Source organism: Lipophrys pholis (genome assembly GCF_963383615.2).
Source record: "Lipophrys pholis genome assembly, chromosome: 4".
Taxonomy (NCBI): Eukaryota; Metazoa; Chordata; class Actinopteri; order Blenniiformes; family Blenniidae; genus Lipophrys; species Lipophrys pholis.
Window position 1 is genome coordinate 31,654,104 of NC_137637.1, and position 18,217 is coordinate 31,672,320.

Here is an 18,217-nt window from a genome sequence, read left to right on the forward strand (position 1 = left end):
ATTTTCACAGATGATTTGTCATCATCCAAGGATCAGTCGATTAGATTTTGGGATGTTTATGGCTCACCGAATAAATTTGAATAAATCCAAATAAATCCCCCAAAACAGCAAAAGAAAATTCCCATTTAATTATTAATTTTACAATAGAATTATTATCTCAGCTTATTCAATTTTGGGTTGGAAGAAGTTAAGGCAGTCCGTTTTCATTCCCATAAATGCAGACTGTGAGTGTGTTTAATGAATCAGAGTATTTGGGAATAAAGTCTGCATGACTGCAGCTGATTTGCCCCAGGTGTTACATGTAGAGACAGAACATGAGCTGGCACTGCTTCTCATAATATGGTAATCTCTGGTCACGTTTCAATTTGAACATGTAGTGCTTGTGAAAGATCGAGTGTCTCGTGTTGATCCTCATGGTTCCTGGTGTCAGTTTTCTCACAGGCTGAATTCACCTCTTTTGTGTTGAGTTCAACCTCAAGTTAAAATCAATAAAGTGTGAGCTTGATCTGAGGAATACTCCTTTGACGGATAGTTTCATCAACCGCTTCCGAAGTTACAGATTCTTTTTTTACTTGGTAAGGATTGTATTGTATGAAATGCCGGAAGAACCATATGTTCTATATCTTAATTAGATGTTCCGCTTGCAAAGCACACAGGGAATAAAAGAAAATGTCAATGCCTTTCTCTGAAATACAAACAACATTGAAAATCCAAATATTCAGCTGTTTTAAAATTCCCCAAAAGGTTAATATTTGTATTCAAATATAACAATTTTTGTTTTTAAGTCAGAAAATATATCTGTGATTCAAACATATCTGATAAGATAGAGGCCGATAAGGGGGAAACTGCCGTGCCTATATTTCTTCTCTGATCATGACACCAACCATCACGTTATTATTGGTGGGTGTACTCCTGATACTAGCTGTGTCTGTCAATTCCGATGCGTTCAGCTAAAGAAAATATATGTGCACATGGTGGCAAGTTGTTATAAATAATTCAAACCTTTTATTAAAAATCCTTTTAAAATTCTGCACTGCAATGCTCCCAGAGGAAAGTTTGATTGTGACCATCTCATTTTGAATTTGTTGGTTTACTTTAGCAAGTCACAATGTATGAGAGAATAAAATTTCATGTTGAGACATCTAACTTTTTTTTGTATCTTCAAGAATGTCATTTAAAAAAACAAAACGCATGTCCTTTTAATAATGATCGCGTCAACTTTGGTTTTAACTAGTTAAATGATGAATGCTGAATAATAATGCTGATATTTTTGAAAGCCAATAAGATACAATTGATTTTATACACTAACTTGTCTAGAAACAGATTTGCTTGCATATTGTAAGCATCATTACAATTTTTTCTATCGGTATTTTATTCATACTTTAGCTTAGTTTATTCTATCTTCTTTTATCTCTATTTATTTTATTGCTTTACACCATCCTAATCTGAGTCTGTCGACGAGCAGCAAGTAAAGAACAACACCAGAGATTTATCAGTTTCAGCAATATCAGTATTGCTCATTTTATTTGATCACAAGCATCAGTAGCAACCTCTTAGCTCAGCTAAAATGTTGTCAAATACACACATAAATAAAAAAATACGCGTGTGCACATACAATGCAAATATACATTATCGTAAAGTATGTGGACTCTCCTATAAACTCTGAATTTACTAATTACAGGTTACAACACAACAACAGCTAAAACACCACTCCACATGAAATGCTCTAAAATCTACTTTTGTCTTTTTTCCTTTTAACCTTATTGAAGTGTGAAAAGGGACAGAACACAAGAATCATTACAGCAGCTTAAGACTGAAAACACATGAGCAAATATAACAGCTAACACGTTTCGGTGAACTCAGTAAGCAGTTATAATCAAGTTGCTTCTGTTGGAACATTTTAGTACATGACTGCAACAAATATTAAGGCACTTTAACTTAAAATATGCTTTCTTGCTGCCTTAAAATTCTAAGTTGTTTAATCTTATCATGATTGTTAATTATGTTTCAGTGTTTTGCTAGAAAGTGTAGTTTTCTGTACAATTATTTCTGTAGATAAAAATTTCTAGTTACTCTGAATATATTTTCACTAGTGATCAATTCGATATGTGTACATGACAAGTTTGTTGATTTGTGTAACTTTCTTGTTTTCAAGTTCAGTGTCGACACTTTAAACTGAAATACACCAAAAAATGTATCTTGTGAATTTGCATAAATTTCTATGAAATAAACTTTGATCTGCTCAAATTGTAAATAATTTTTTTCAACTCATAATTTTAAGCCACAAGACATGAACTCATTATTGAAAGTTCTGAAGCTAAAAGTAGCAGTTTGTTAAAACAGACAAATTACATCTCTATACAATGACGTGATGAATTCAGATGATTTGATTTCACTAAATTACACATTGAGTTTTTTACAGTTTTCAGGGAGAAGGAGAACAACAGAAAAGCTACGCTGCAACAAGCTTTAAAGGGACTTTTACAGACAAAAGAAAAACAAGAACAAGGGAGAGTGGAGAACACTATTCATTAGACCAATCAGTACAGAAGGCAAAAGGATGAAATGTGTGATGTTGTGTAATAATTCTGCAAACTGTGATCGTGAGACAGCACAGACACGGTATCAATGATGCCAAACTTATTGGTACTGCACATGTGCTTGTTGGATGGCAAGGATCCTCTTCTTCTACTTGATTAATGCCTAATCTTCTTTTCTTTGTGGCAGCATTTGGGGAATGTCACCGTTGCACGGTGCCTGCTGCTGCTCTTCCTGTCTGGCCGCAGTGGGCAGGGAGGGTGCAGGCGTGGCTGCAGTCTGTGTGTCGGGAGCCTTTTCACTGAGGCTTGCAGCCTTTAAGCAGGCTGCAAGGCCGCCGCCGCCGCCAATGCCGAGCGCCGGAGGGGCCGCCGCGGTCCCGGGTTCAGCGCCGGGCGCATTGGGGTCGGCTGCTGCCCCGGCAGCGTCTCCTTGTTCAGACGCTCGAAGTCGTTTCATCAGGGTGGTCACCCTAACAGCTTTCTATATGAATTTAGAACATGAAACACAATTGTCTTGATTATCCTTGCAACAAGAAGTGGTAAAAGAAAGTATTCAAATTAGAAATCAGTCAAATAAAAGCATTTTATTGGAAATATTACCTTCCACTTGGCTTTAGCAAAGTTCTTCTCAATTTGCGCACAGACACCATCCTTGATGTTCTTGTCTGAGGCAGCATTTCCAGAAATCCTAAGACAGGAAGCAATGCATTTATTCTCTCCAGCATAACATTTCATTACACATGATGATGTTGATTATGTTGCCCGGAAAAATCAGATTCCAACTGTTGATGACATAAGAGTTCATCTTCCAGTCATTCTTTCATTCGTTCATCCATTAGTACTTCTTTTTACCATTCATGGGCAATAGCCTCCTGCGCAGTCAATCGCTGATCTTGGTCCACTTCCATCAGAGACGCCACTAAAGTTTTGGCTGTAATACACACAAAAAAAAACCCCAAAAAAAAAAAAAACAGGAGCAGAAATTAATTTGCATCAGACCTTAGACACACCATCTGTCATGTGTTTTTCACCGACAAGCAACACACATAGAAAAAAAAAAAATGTAATACGGTCTCACCAGAATCTGAAATATCATCCCAGTATGGAGAATCAAACTCATAGTCCCCAGACAAAATCTTCAGGAAGAGGTTCTTGTCACGATCACACTCATCTTCATCACCATCATCGTAGAACGGAGGGTTGCCAGACAAACTGTGACATTAAAAGAATAAAAGCGCGGAACCTTTTAGAGGATGGAAGTGTAAACATTTTTTAGATGATGTGTTTTTGAGCAGATCAATAAATACTTACAGTATGTACATGATGACTCCGATGGCCCAACAGTCTACAGGTCTTCCATATCTCTGCCTCCCAACCACCTCAGGAGCTACAATCAAAAACAACTTTGAAGTATTTGGGTGCTGTGACATAGCTTCAGACTGAAGGATTACAGATTGTTTATATTTGGGTATATATTTAGAACTAAATCTGTTTGAAGATTAAGAATCAGCCTCTCACCGAGATATTCTGGAGTCCCACATGGGTCCTTAATCAGTCCATTTTCCAGCTTTGCCAACTGAAAGTCACTGATCACAATTTTAGAGTGCTTCAAACGGTTGAAGTACACCAAGTTCTCCAGCTGTACGGTAGAAAAACAAAAAGGAAAGCACCTCCAGTTAGTGAAGGTCGTTCGTACTGACAAGTCTGTTGTGAAATGTTGCAGGTGTGCACTAGGTGTCAGCAGTGCCGCATACTTTCAGATTTCTGTGGACTATTTTCAGAGAGTGCAGGTAAGCTACAGCTTCCAGCACTTGCCGCATCACGTTGCTGGTGTCTCTCTCCGAATAGTACCCTTGATCTAAGATCCAGTCAAACACTTCTCTGCCTGTAGCACTGACAAAACCACAAGTACAAATTCAACAGTGCAAAAATCATTTCTAAACATAAAATGTTAGTTTCGCAATATTATGAGGAAAATAAAAGGCACATTGCTCTGTGCTAAATTGTCTCTTAAATGCTCTGTTGGTACTCACAGCTCCAGGAAAATGAAGTACTCTTTCTTTGTTTCAAAAGTGTCAACCAGCTGAAGGATGTTATGATGTTTCACCCTGTGAAATGCAGGAAGGAGAGAGAGTAACAAAAATAAGCAGAATTACAATGAAAGAATTGAATTGAATGAATGAAAAACAAATTAAATTGATGGCATCAAAACGATAAACAGAAATAAAGTAGCCATGTTAAATTTCTGAGAAGGTTAAAGGGGGCATATTATGCAAAATTTACTTTTTAATAGTTTTCCAACAGTAATATGTATCCCCATATGTGGGAATGACACCTCAGAAGTGAAGACATCATCTATCATCTCTCTCCCTGGCATGTATGAATTTTTAAAAAGTGTGTTGCTCCAACCAGCCAATCAGAAATCAAACCCTATATAGTGTCATCGGGGGTTTAGCCAATCCCAATCAAGGTAGGCCCTCCCTTTGACTCCTCCCACAATCAGGCAGCTCTGCTCTGGCACATGGCACCACGAGAGGAAGTACTTCCTCGTCTTCCCAATATGGGCATGTGTGGGCGGAGCCAGTCCAGCTCTCACAGACACAGCAGATTCTGAATGCAGCTCCTATGATCCAATATTCAAATGGAGGAAAATCAAGGAAAAGCTGGATTTTGGGCAATAAACTTTGAATACAATGATTTGGGACCAATGAGACCTATGTGAAAAGTGTTGAAAAGTTGTATAACATGACCGCTTTAAACCAAAACTGATATCATCAACTGACAGTTTAATCAAAATTAAATCTATCATTAAAGTTTTAGCAAAAAAAAAAACAGCATGGGCTCGAAACAGTCTATAAGTACTAAAAATGGAGTCTTGAGCAGTAACAAACCAGCTTAATAATACAAATATTCAGGCTTCAGCATCTTTCCATGTTGATGATGATGGAGTTGGTTTCACTGTCTCTTAGTAATTGTCTGAAATGTGACTAAACTGGTCTGAAACTGAGTTTTGTAATTGGACTCGATCCCAGCTGCTTGTGGATGAAAGCAGGTAAACTGGACGGGTCAAGATCCATCACAGGCCAAACACAGACACGCGGTCACACAATCTCATTAACACCAAATGTAAATTCAGGAGTTACCAAGGTTCTTTGTTTTCTTCTTTTTTTTTTTTGACTGTGGGATAAAACCAGAGAAGACTCACCTTGGGCACAGGGGGAACATGCAAACACAGGGGTCAAACCAGGTGTTTTCTTACTGTGAGGCGAGAGTGCTAACCACTCATCCACCATGTCCTGCTTTATTACATGTGTATGTTTCAATCCATAAAAGGAAAGAAATGTTCATAAATAGAGTTGTCGATTAGTGCGAGCAGTTTTGAAGAAGAACATGGGATCATTTGTTGTTTGATCACTGATATATTTTTTTCCAAGCTGGTATGTGCTACCCAATTGCTTGACAAAGACGGATAAAATATCTTTTTTACCACTCCGTATCAAAACAACACTATACATTATACACGTTGTGGACTAAGCTATAGATGAAGGATGAAGTGCAACACCTGTATGTCGACCTGAAGCAAAATCAACTGTGGAGCCCAGCGTTTAAACTATCTCAGGCAATAGAATGGTTTTTATTAATTTTTTTATTTTTTTATTATTATTATTATGGGAGAGAAGGGAGCTATACCCATTTCAGCAGGTCTGTTGACAGTGAGTAAATATAGGATATTACCAGATGCAGTCATTTAATTAAAGTCGAGAAAGAAGTTCAAATACAAAGAAAATCAACTTTCCCCATTCAAAATATGGTTTTGTCATATTGTGAATTATTGATGATATATTTTTGGGAGGATTGTCCTTTGCACCAACTTTGCCCAATGAAATCATTTTACAGCTCATTTGTAAATAGTGTCACAAGGGTCGGAAGTCAAATGTGTGCGTGTGTCACAGTGAGAAGCTACTTACATCTTTAAGATCATTATCTCGTTCTTGGCAGCTTTCCTCACTTTCCTTCCGTCCTTTTTGTGAAACTTTTTACATGTGTACATCTTCAAGGTGTTCCTATCCTTCGCCCGAAATATCTCACAAAACTCCTCCCTGCGAAACACACGCACACACACACACACACACACACACACACACACACACACACACACACACACACACACACACACACACACACGCACGCACACACAGGACAAAGCAAATGCACGTTGTGTGTTGTTAAATCCTCGAAGGCTCGTCACGATCTTCATCAGCATTCATTAGTCCGCAGATCTACTCACGACTTGACAATCTGTCCAAGGTCATATTTGTCGGACACCTCTGTGGGACTGTTGTAATCCTTCTTCTCTCCGAGAGTCAGACAACCAAATGGCATGGCAGCTCGTGCCCTCGCCAGGGAAGATCCTGCCGCAACACAACCTGCCAGCAACACGAAAAGTACAGCTTCATTTTGACACATCATATCTGCGACAGTAGTTTCATTCCCGAAATCTTACAAAAGCGGCACCACGAAACGGCTCACAGGAAAAGACGACGGGTTTATTAATGGCGCCAATAGAAATTTGTAAGATTTCACGAGCATCACACAAAATGAATGCAGCAAATCAATGCACCGACTCACAGGGAGCGCTCTGGACTCGCTGTTATTTTCTTTCTCTCAAGTCTCTTTGCTGACACATCTGAGATTGGGTAAGTGTAATTGAGCTTGTGGGAGCTAATTATTTCAATTTACCACGAGTGCAACACAACATGAAAACAAAACATTTTCAATAACATAATCTTCTCCAGTGAACTCTGTGAGACGGCCAGGCTTGTTCCTTCCCATCTGCAGTGAGTCAGACCCGTACTGCAGCAGCCTCAGCAGCAGCGGCAGCATCATTCATTCGTCTGCTTTTTACACTAAAGATAATTCAAATGGCCTTGACCCTGTGCTTTCCCTGTAGTTATTGTCTCCCCGCCCTTTTTGCTTGAATGCTTGATTTTGAAAAGCGATTACATTCCCAGCTCCTCAGGAGGAGAACGAGTCAGCGAAAGAAGACGTTCGACAAACAACATTTTTCACAACGTGCCCACATTATTTTGGACGAAACCACAGCTTTCAAAATTCTGAAACAGAGTCTGGTACATCTTTATGTGAAGAACATAACAGATTCAATATGAGGAAACATATTTAATGCCCTCTTCTAAACTTTGTAAAGCAAATGTATGAATTTTTGTTTTCTATGAATGTGGCACCTAATATAACGTGTCACATCGATTGTTCTCACAACACGCAGCTGAACTCATATTTTAACATATCACCAGTTCATTACGGTGCAATCACAGACACACACACACACACACACACACACACACACACACACACACACACATGCAGCATCATAATGGTTGATATATGGTATATGCAATATTTGCTCACATTTAAACATGATTCAGTTCTACAATCACATTTAGATGTCTTTAAGTGCATTATGGAGACAATGAGCTGCAGTCAATATCCCACAGTGTTGGACTGGGGAGCAGTACGCAGGTGTGATTCAGCCATTTTAAATGTTTTATCTGTTCTAACCAATTTAGGTGTTTTTAGCAGGTTTCCTTTTAAAGCATTTCTTTAACTTAAGTGGTTTGGGCTTTTATATTTTAACCTTTTACTGTGGTTTAACTTATGTTATGTTTGTTTTAGAGCTATTAACATAACTTTTAGTTGTTTCTTGGCAAAAATACATGTAACATGGCAACTGAGCTTTTTTGGCAAAGAATGAAAATTCCACATTCAATGAAAAAAATCAATATTTATCACTTACAGTGTGCAGGTGACATAGTGGAAAGAGACAAACATTTTAACAACTCTTTAATTTAAATGTCACATTTGAAATGTGAGGACGATGGTTTGGTAGAATGAAAACAAAAATGAGAAAATGATTATGTACTATACGTAAGCCAGTAACTTTTGAATGAACCACCAAAGAGGCTCTGTCGAGCCACGTGTGGCTCCGGAGCTGCAATTTGCAGACCCCTGATAACACGAATCCTCTCACTACAGAATAAATTACTTCACACAGGATAACATTTCCAAGAACACCCGACAAAAAGCTCAATAAATGAAATGCACCCACATGAAGTTCTTTAACACATTTCTATGCCAAATTGCCAGCCTGGCGACGTAACCCTGCGGTTTTCATGAAAATTGGACAACTCTCATAGACATAGGCTGATCTAGCGTTGGATGAGTCGCCATAAAACATTTTTTTTGGGGGGGGGGGGGGGTTCATTTGAATCACACATCTTCTCTTGTGTATATTTATTGAGAAGAAACAGTAAAAACAGTACTCAATAACAGGAACTTAAGGTTGAAAGATAAAAGTCAAATTTGATTTGCTGTAGCTGCACCACAGCGGAATAAACTGCCAGAATACTCTCCAGGTCCACAACAGGCAGCTGAGCACAACTGGTGAGATAGGATGTTTGTAAGGGAAGAAAAGACTCTTTTTTTGTTGTTGTTTTTGGCAGCCCTTGCATTGGAAATGGCAGCCAGTGTAAAAGAGTGGGAGTACTAAAATTCTCACTGAGGTGCCGTCTGTAGCCTCAGTCAAGACCAGAGGCAGAGATTTCTCCCAGCGATAGCATCCACAAACAGCTGTAGTACCACACAGTGTGATCCTGCAATGTGAAAACACAATCTTCAGAATGGCCATGTGGAGAGGATCTCAGTATCATTACACATTATTATTTATTATTAAAAAGTAGACTGCAGGTCATGAGAGAGCCCTCAAATGGAGAAAATAGGCTGTGAATAAGTGTGCTACTGTCCATAAGGGGACTTATTTCTCCAGTCTCCACAGATCCCTGCTGTGGAGATGATCTTTAATGTATTGTATGTAAATTGCTTGGCCATTATAACCACAGCAAATGCGTTTCCGCAAATGTTTCTGCTTCTTTACAGACGCTGATCAAATAGACGTTATCTGAAAATTAAATATATTTTTGATCAGTTTTGAAAAAGCTATTTACGCTGAATAGTCGTTATATCAGCTGATTTCTTGTGCGCATAATAAAGGTCAACATGTCTTTTTAAAGTGATCCAGGGAGCTTCTAGTGAGAAATAAATTTTAACTATTTTGTCGCATGACGCTTTTAAGATTTACATTTTTTTTATTCACAATATAGGGCTCTTTAGATTTAGTTGTGCATGCTGTGCTTTACCAAAGAACATCATTAATGCATTTACTACATTGATTCCTCCTACAGTCTGTCAATACAAAAGTCCTCCTGAAAAAATGAAATAAATCTTCTTTTGGTGTTTATAGATTTTTGACATTGCTTCCATTTTCCCACTATGTTTAGGTTAATTCAAGAAGTGTACAATTCTGTGTGGATGTAAATCCAAGCATGTCATGCAGATTCCACGAGGCATATGTTTCATTGCTGTTGGTTTGTTTGCTGGTTAACAGGAAAACTTGCGGAAGGATTTTGATAAAAAAAAAAAAAAGCATGCCAGCAGATAATAGGACATGGATTCTCAGCAGGCACTCTCTGAGTGCCCTTCTTCTTGTTTATTATTCCTTTGTTAAGAGAAGAAAAAAGCCACCTTGCAATAAGCTGCATGTTGAAGTGCAGTTTGGGGTCAACTCAGTGTCGCCCAGGGGATAAAGTGTCCTGTTCCCAGCCTTTACTTGTGTTGTTTAAATCCATTCCAGATAATGATTTTCACTTAGGGCTGTTTTTTTTTTCTTTTTTTCTAGAAGTATACACAAGTAAAGATGTAAAAGAGTTTCCCTGGGGTGAGTGAAAGGAGAATGCTGTAAACTAGTAAAACCCATCTTGTTACTGCAGAGAACAATTCCACATTTCACTTTTCCTTTTGTCTGTTCAGGATTCAGACGGCAGCAGCATGGTCCTGCTTCATCCTAAAGGGGAGAGCTGTCAGTTCACCATTAGTTTGGAGTACGCCGTGCATTTGAGAGACACGCGCCAACTAAACCACATTCCCAGCGTGAATCCTGCAGGAAGAATCCCCTGACCGGCCATTATTGTTTTATGGTTCTCACCCGAACTCATACAGCTGTGCTTTCTGTGTATGTGCATTGTTTCTTTTCATATTCCGTACCTGGGTACTGTGCTGCCATCCGCATTAACCTATTTAGACAGGCAAGAACGCATGTATGCACACCAAACATGTACAATCTCAAAAACATCTAATAATCCAAACATTGTTTTGTTGGTTATTTTCACATTCATATCATATATTGTAAAGAGTTGCAAGGCCTTTTCTAAATGCGTATTCTGGTAAAAAACAAAACAAAAACAAACATCTGAAATATTGAGATATTCAGAGATACTGTGTATTTAAATTCCATGACTTTCCATGGCAAATTATAAAGAATAAATATGTTTTTAAATAACATTTTTCAGTTGAGGTTTTATAAACCTAAATAGTTGGACATTTCACTGTTTCTTGAATTAAGTTTATTTAAAAAAAAACAACAACAACATGTTTTCAGTGTATTTTTATATTTTTGGATCCATGGCCACCTTTGAAACTACTGAAGCTCCAAACCTGATGATATCTGTTTTAACACCTTACACAAACGTTCCAAAATACAAAGTGTCTTCAGCATTTGTCTAAATATACATCTAAATAGTTTTATTTCGGCAGGTTTTACGTATAGCTTTATATTATGGTAACACAATGTTAAATCTCTGTGGTGTTTATTTCACCAGGTGTCACCACGGCAAGTCAATGCAACACAAACTGTATAATTTATTGGTCTCCATTCAAAACTTAATGCAATGCACCATGGCCCAAAACATCTCCTTTGGTACTTTTTGGTGCCTCTCTGCTTCTAAAATTATCAAAGTTTTGCAGGAAAACAGCAAAACAAGTGGTAAATCTGAGGTCAGCCATTTAATTACCAGCTCACACAATAACTGGTGGATCTCCACACCTGCTTTCAGAAGCCCGACTCACAGCACCGAGACACACAGAAACTCTAAACACCAGTGTGACAAGTCAGGAAAAAAAATTCATGCAAACTTGTTTTTCTCCTTTCAAAGCAATCTTTCAGATAAAAGGCCGTTCTCCTTCACCAGATGAAGATAGAAGGCACTTGACTATTGCTGAATCAGGGGTCTTTTATCTTTGCCTTTTGAAAGATTTGAATGAAGTGCTCTTCATTAATGGGAATCTAAATGCTGTTTCAAATTAAGACTGCTGCAGAGCGCAGTATTTAAAAAAAAAGAAAAAGCTAAAATGTGAACACCCTTGGATAATTAAGACAATCTCAGTGCTGTTTGATCTGATAAATGGATTTCAGCACAAAAGTAGGTGAAGGTAAACAACAACAACCACAACAACCATTTCGGCACAAATTACATTTTTCACACTCAAAAACAGGCTGAAAGATGAAAACAACAAACCCCAACAACAGCTGACATTCGATCTAAAATCTCATAAGAATGCCAATCCGGCCTTTGTTTATTTTTCATCACTGTTAAGCCATCAAAAGTAGGCCCACAAAGTTTCGTTTACACAGTAAACACTGCCATCATTGCATGACTGAGCAGGGAGATGCCATCTTGGGCCACAAAAATGAAATTGATTTGAATATTACAAAGTTAAAGAGCAAACACTAGGCGGCATTAGGCCTATGTCATCACCCTTCTTATTATTAGGAAGAAACATCCAATGCAAACACAGCAGGTTCCAGTATCAAAGGACTATGAAATGAGGTGCCTATTCACCTGTATGTATGAGAGTTGGCGTCAAGGGGCACATTTCAGACGCCCACAGAAGGTCTAATTTTGAAAAATAACAGCAAAGGATGGATGATGAGGCATCTTTACACCGTGTTCCAGCAGTTGCAGTAACGCTGACGAGCTCAGGAGACGTGTCATCATTTCAAACCAAATGGATGACAACACCTCTCAGTCAGCTTCCTGAGCTGATGCATCTCTGAAAATATGTTCCCTTCTGCAATATTTAATAAACCACAGAGAAATTAACTAGTGTTTTGGATGCTGGCGGATTGAAACTGAGAGGAAAATGTCCTGGAAATTAATCATTTGATGTTTTATTCTAAATTACCACACCTACCTAACGGAGCAGTAAAATTACACCGAAGGTTCAGTGTATTTCGGTAGCTGGCCAAGAGAGTGACTTTATAAATAAAGTACAATATTCAAATATTTCAGACACTCCTACTCACAACTTTGCTGAAGGATGATGTATTTTGGCTCTGCAAACTGGCACTCGGCAATATGTTCCGAGGGCCTCACTGAGGTGCTACATTTAAACTTAATGGTTTAAAACCTGTGACCCAAATGTGCTGTTATACTTTCATTTCTGTTTATTATTACGTTCAGCTCCAACACTCCTGTCCAAAAAGATATTTTAAAAGTGAATACAAAGTTTAACCGTATCCCTAAATGTGTATATTGATTTTAGCTTTAATTATTTATAACATACTCCGATAGCAAATTGACTACATTTTTCACTGTAATTAAGTTATATTGCTTTTTAACTTCCGAACACATTTACTGACACACTAGCTGGGTCATGCTGACCTACTACTGGTAACTGGCTGTGTATAATAATGATTTTTTTATGGAGGTCTTCTTCACTGATGTCTTTTTGTAGTTACTTCTCATTGTCAATGTGCAGCAGGAGGTGTGTCTGCATATATCACTTCCTGTGATTTTCCCCGCTGTAATGACATAAATCAGTTTACACAGTCAACTTAATGGAATTCTATTTATTTAAGATTGGGAAATGGTTGGTTTACGTTGATATAGTTATAAATGTAAAGTAAGTCAGGTGATAGTTAAATAGGGAATTCGTGTTTTATTAAGAGTTGCTATCAGTCCAATTAAAGCAAAATAAATAGATTCTCGGTCACATTTTGTATAAATAGATGGGGACAAAGCATTTAAACTGTGAATGTTTTTATCCCTATCATGAAGGCAAGTGTAAGATATTTCAGAAACATGAGTGTGTAAGTGTTTGATTCCTAAAATAAACATCTTTTTTTGTTATTTTGGAGTTGGATTGTCGGTCAAAGCCATGTGAGAGGGCGGCGGGAGGCCTGAGTCGTGGATTTGCCGACAGCAGAGTCTCTTCAAAGGGAACTGCTTGGTGACAAGGGGCAGATGGTAGTGACGACGTTTGAGCCAAATTCTATCCCCTGTAATTCTTCACTTATGATATGATTGCTCTTCTTGCTCGCTGTGAATGCAATCTACACATTTACATCCCTAATAACCAGGGACATTATATCAGAAACAAACACAGACAAAGGACAGTGTTTGTTTGTTTTTTTCTGGAGAGGTGGAGAACATTTTGATGACTATGAATCAGTCATCTTTTGTCCTTCCTCCTGCTGTGCATGGAGTCTACCATTCATCTCTCCTCTCGAGCATCACTGGCTCATCTGACCAGTTTCTTCTGATGTTGTTTTGTTGCCATGGTTTCCAAGCGCTACAGTATGCGCCACGGTACCTTCTGTGCTGAGCAGCTCTCTGCCTGCTCAGTGCCATTTCTGCCCAAGACCACCAGTGAGTGCAGTGCTTCATGTGGCAACAACTTTGAGCATGAATTCAGTTTATATATATAGAAAGATTCAAACATTCTAAACAAATAAATAACAATGATCCATAATATAAATGCTTAATTTGCCATAGTAGTTCAACCATTGTAGGTCCCAGTTGTATGAAATCTACTTAATTACCTGTAAGTGAAAGCCCCTGGTAGTACACAATGACAGAAGTAATTAATTCAAATCAAAGAATGTTGGTTACATAAACAGAGAACTTTATTCATGTTCGTCATTTTAGAATTGTATTTAGTGATTAATACTTCACTATTTCTAAGTACAAGCCATCAAGGCTAATGTAGAGGAAAATACAGGACCACCTTGAAAAAAAATTATTATTTCTTTTAAATGAGCCTGGATAATATTTTATTTTAGAATATTTAAAAAAAAAAAAAAGTGTGTTCAGCATAGAAACAAGTGAATGTACATTCATCCAAACTTCTGTGCATCGTTTAAGCATAGTACCACTCGTGATACTAACAGCATGCCCTCCTAAGTGATAATTGAAATTTGTCCAACACTTGTTGTCTGGATGAGCACAGAGCTTTATGAATCTGTGAAGGACAGACACTTATACTTTTTTTTTTTCTTCTTTTTTTTTTCTATCATCGCTCCATCCAACTGCTCTGGTGCGTCAAATGCACTCTCTCTCCTTCTGGGGTGTATGAAGTGGTGGTATAAGCATTTGCCAAAGTAAGTGGGGATGGCAATCACAGGCTGGTTGGGTGTGAAATGATGACAAATAATGACAGGGAGGCAGGGACACTGCGAGACTGTGAGACTGTTAAAATGTGAAGTGAAGAAGTACTGCAGTCTGTGCATGAAGAACATGCCTTATGTAAATCCAGAGCGCAGTTTGCAACTATAGACTGAAAGCTCATGTTTTGAAATGACTCGTCATGCTGGACATATCAAGGAGGCGGAACAAGGGCTTTAATAAAATGATAAAAAAATAAAAAAATAAACAAAAGACCTGATAAAAAATTAACAAATAGTCCCACAGTTCAAGCAGGTTGACAGTGTTAATCTAAAATAACAGACTATTTGCGCATCAGCAAGTCACTTGCAGATCAGAAAATTTTAAATGATTATGTTTGTTAAAAAAAAACAAAAAAAAACACACTATTAATTTATCCAATATCAAATAATTATTTGGCAAAAAAACTTTCTGAGAAAAAAACAACAACATCAATTTGGTATCAGATCAGATAAACAGTTACCGAATAAATAAATGTTGGAGAACATTCCTCAACATTGTTCACTTCTATTTTGACTCCAAACCAAAATTACGCAAATGAGGCTCACTTACCTTCAGTGAGGAGAACTGGTGATGATCAGTAATCCAACCGTCTGCTTAATTTTGGAGTATTTTCCTGGTTGCGGCTCGACTTTTCTCTGGGCGAATCCGCGGATGTAAGAGGCAGCGTGCTGTCAGAGGGCTTCAGATCCTCGAGCATTTCCAACAAGTCAGCTTATTCACGGGAGTATTACGTGAACGTGTGATGGTAACAGCGCGCGCTATGATGCAGGAAAGGAGGGGAAGCGTGTGCGCGCCCGCGTGCGCACCACACTCTATCACTACAAGGTTTGTGCGTGCGTCCACTGCATCAAATGTTTCATGTTGTCACCAATTTTTTTTCTTTTTCATTTTTGAGGTGGAAATTGATCCGATCATGTTTGCATCCGTCCATCTGCGAGGAGCCGTCACATTTATTTTGTTTTTTTAAATAAAACAAAAAGTTATTTCCTGGCTTTCACAGGACAAACTCCCTGCTTGCACCACTTGTTGTGAGTAGTATAACCCAAATCTGTATTCTATATATTTCACCTTTCTCTGATTTAAATTAAAAACATTTTTTTAATTGATTAGAAATGAGGAAGCATCCGGAAAGACATAAATCCTAGTGCATTCATGAGTGGAATTCAAATCCTACACTTTTACAGTATTATTAAATCGTCACATGATCTTGCAGGTGCTACAAAGGCAGACAACACTGCTCAAACACAACCTGATCTTACATAATGCACTAGGTAGACCTGACAACAGCGTCATGGCATCACCTTCAACTCTGCAGAACAAAACGGAAGCTTCCCGAGATACAGCTCGAAGACAACCAGCATACTATGATTTCAAACATATACTATCACAAAATACAATAGCTGTCACAACCCATCAAATATGTTGAGGAGGAAGCGGCTGATGGCAGACCGGGTAGTTGATTTCACTGCACACTCACAAGGCATGGAACAATGAAGGGAAAGGACAAAACCCACAAAGTACAAGCGAGACCGAGATTGATTGAACCAACAGATCTAAAAACCCACGTCACTGGGGTCAGGGCCAAAAAAAGTGTTATTCAGAGAGAGGAGAGGTCTTTCAAATGGACTTGAATGGCACAAGGGAAGCATTAAGAGATTTTCTGTTCGAGATACCCATTTCCAAAGCTTTGATTCTAACACGTGTCATGATCAGATTCATCTCTCAGCAAGTTCATAACTCTGCAACTTGATTGAAACGGATCGAACCCAAGATATGCAGGGTATCAAAATTCAATGAGGCAGAAATGTAACCACCATCAGCTTAGTATGGGCTGTGTCATCTCTTCAGAGTTTATAATGTAATTGTGTGTAATGACTGTATGCGTCAGCAAACTTCTGAGGTTAAGTTGACATTTCTGCCTGTCCAGGGTCCTGCATTGCTTGTATTGACTGCTAAAGTCATAATTAAATGTAAAACTATATTATTCTTGTTGTTATTATTATTATTATTATTATTATTATTATTATTATTATTATTATTATTATTATTATTATTATTATTATTATTATTATTATTATTATTCATTAAGCTATTGTGTTCTCATGAATGAAACAACTGCTACACCTCAGTTGAATCTCTCTTTGGCTGAAGCAGCATAACATTACAGAAAATATACAGGCTTCCAAATATATTTGAATTCATTGTCTCATCTATAATCAAAATGACTAAGTTTAGTAATCTGCAATTTTCTAAGAGTTCACCAAGTACAGAGAAACCTCATCCAACCATCAGTAACACTTTGCAATTATGTACAGGTATGCAGAGGATCTGTGGGGATTATAGCTGGTAGGCACAGTGTAACACTGCCTTATGTAACTGGAGTGTCTCTTCTCTCCTAAAATGAGTAATGCCGCTAAAAAGCCATTGGGATAACAGGAAAGAGAGTGGTGGAGCATCTTTAACCTGCTCCCCACCTACCCATAAAACCTCCTACTCTCCCTCTCCACTGACTCCCTGTATCATATGGCATAGCAGAAAAACACTTTTTTTTTTGCGGTGCAAGTTGTGCTTCATCGCAAATCTACATCCTGGAATTCCTCTTATCACTGCCAGCATCCTTGAGCCATCATAAGTCTCTACCCCTCCTCTTGTCCTCACTGCAGGAGGGAGTTAGTCATTATGTCAGCTGTTTGGTTTCCACTTTGAGACCTCAACCTGAGATAGAAAGTCAGAAAGTGTGAGAAAGACAAAAGTTTAAAGACACAGGAGCACTTGGAAATATAAATATAACCCAAGCTGACACAGCGGTAACAACAGAAGAAAAGCATCTCTTTCTCTTCACCCAAAGTAGAGAGGATGTGCAGAGTTCTGTGTCAAAAATAGAGTTCAGGTAAACACTGAAAATGGAAGTTCGTTAAATGAAAGTTGAGGCGCGTTGAGAGGTTATAAATGACGCACTGCTACAGCAATGCAATTTCATACTTTGTTAAAGCCGCCTAATAGGTCTAGATCACTTCATCATATGTGTGCATGCTGCAGTAGTATTTACATTTCATAGTATCTGTCTGTATTTCACATCTGTGGATTAATAAAATATATTTTATCTATGTGCTTGGTACAAATTCACACTGAAATGAATGAAAGTTTATTTATGTAGCATCTTCCAAGAGCAGAGCCGTGACCCAAAGTGCTTTACTGTAATCAGATAAAAACAGATATTGTTAATCTAAAGCAGACACACAGGATTAGATGAAAGCAGGACTAAAAAGCTGGTTCCTATATTTAATGAATTTTATAAAAGAAAGTTTTAAGAGGTCATTT

The 18,217-nt window shown here is 38.1% G+C and overlaps 1 protein-coding gene across 1 annotated transcript; it reads right to left on the minus strand.

The window, feature by feature from the left end:
• Positions 1 to 1,493: 1,493 nt before the first annotated feature.
• Positions 1,494 to 15,637, minus strand: LOC308108040 (caM kinase-like vesicle-associated protein). Its single transcript, XM_080460702.1, has 11 exons — positions 15,446 to 15,637; positions 6,829 to 6,967; positions 6,509 to 6,640; positions 4,574 to 4,648; positions 4,295 to 4,433; positions 4,059 to 4,179; positions 3,852 to 3,927; positions 3,619 to 3,752; positions 3,393 to 3,471; positions 3,141 to 3,228; positions 1,494 to 3,021 (listed from the first exon to the last, which is right to left on the minus strand). The coding sequence occupies exons 2-11, from the start codon at positions 6,921 to 6,923 to the stop codon at positions 2,704 to 2,706; spliced, it is 1,257 nt and encodes a 418-aa protein (XP_080316828.1). The 5' UTR covers positions 6,924 to 6,967; positions 15,446 to 15,637; the 3' UTR covers positions 1,494 to 2,703.
• Positions 15,638 to 18,217: the final 2,580 nt, after the last annotated feature.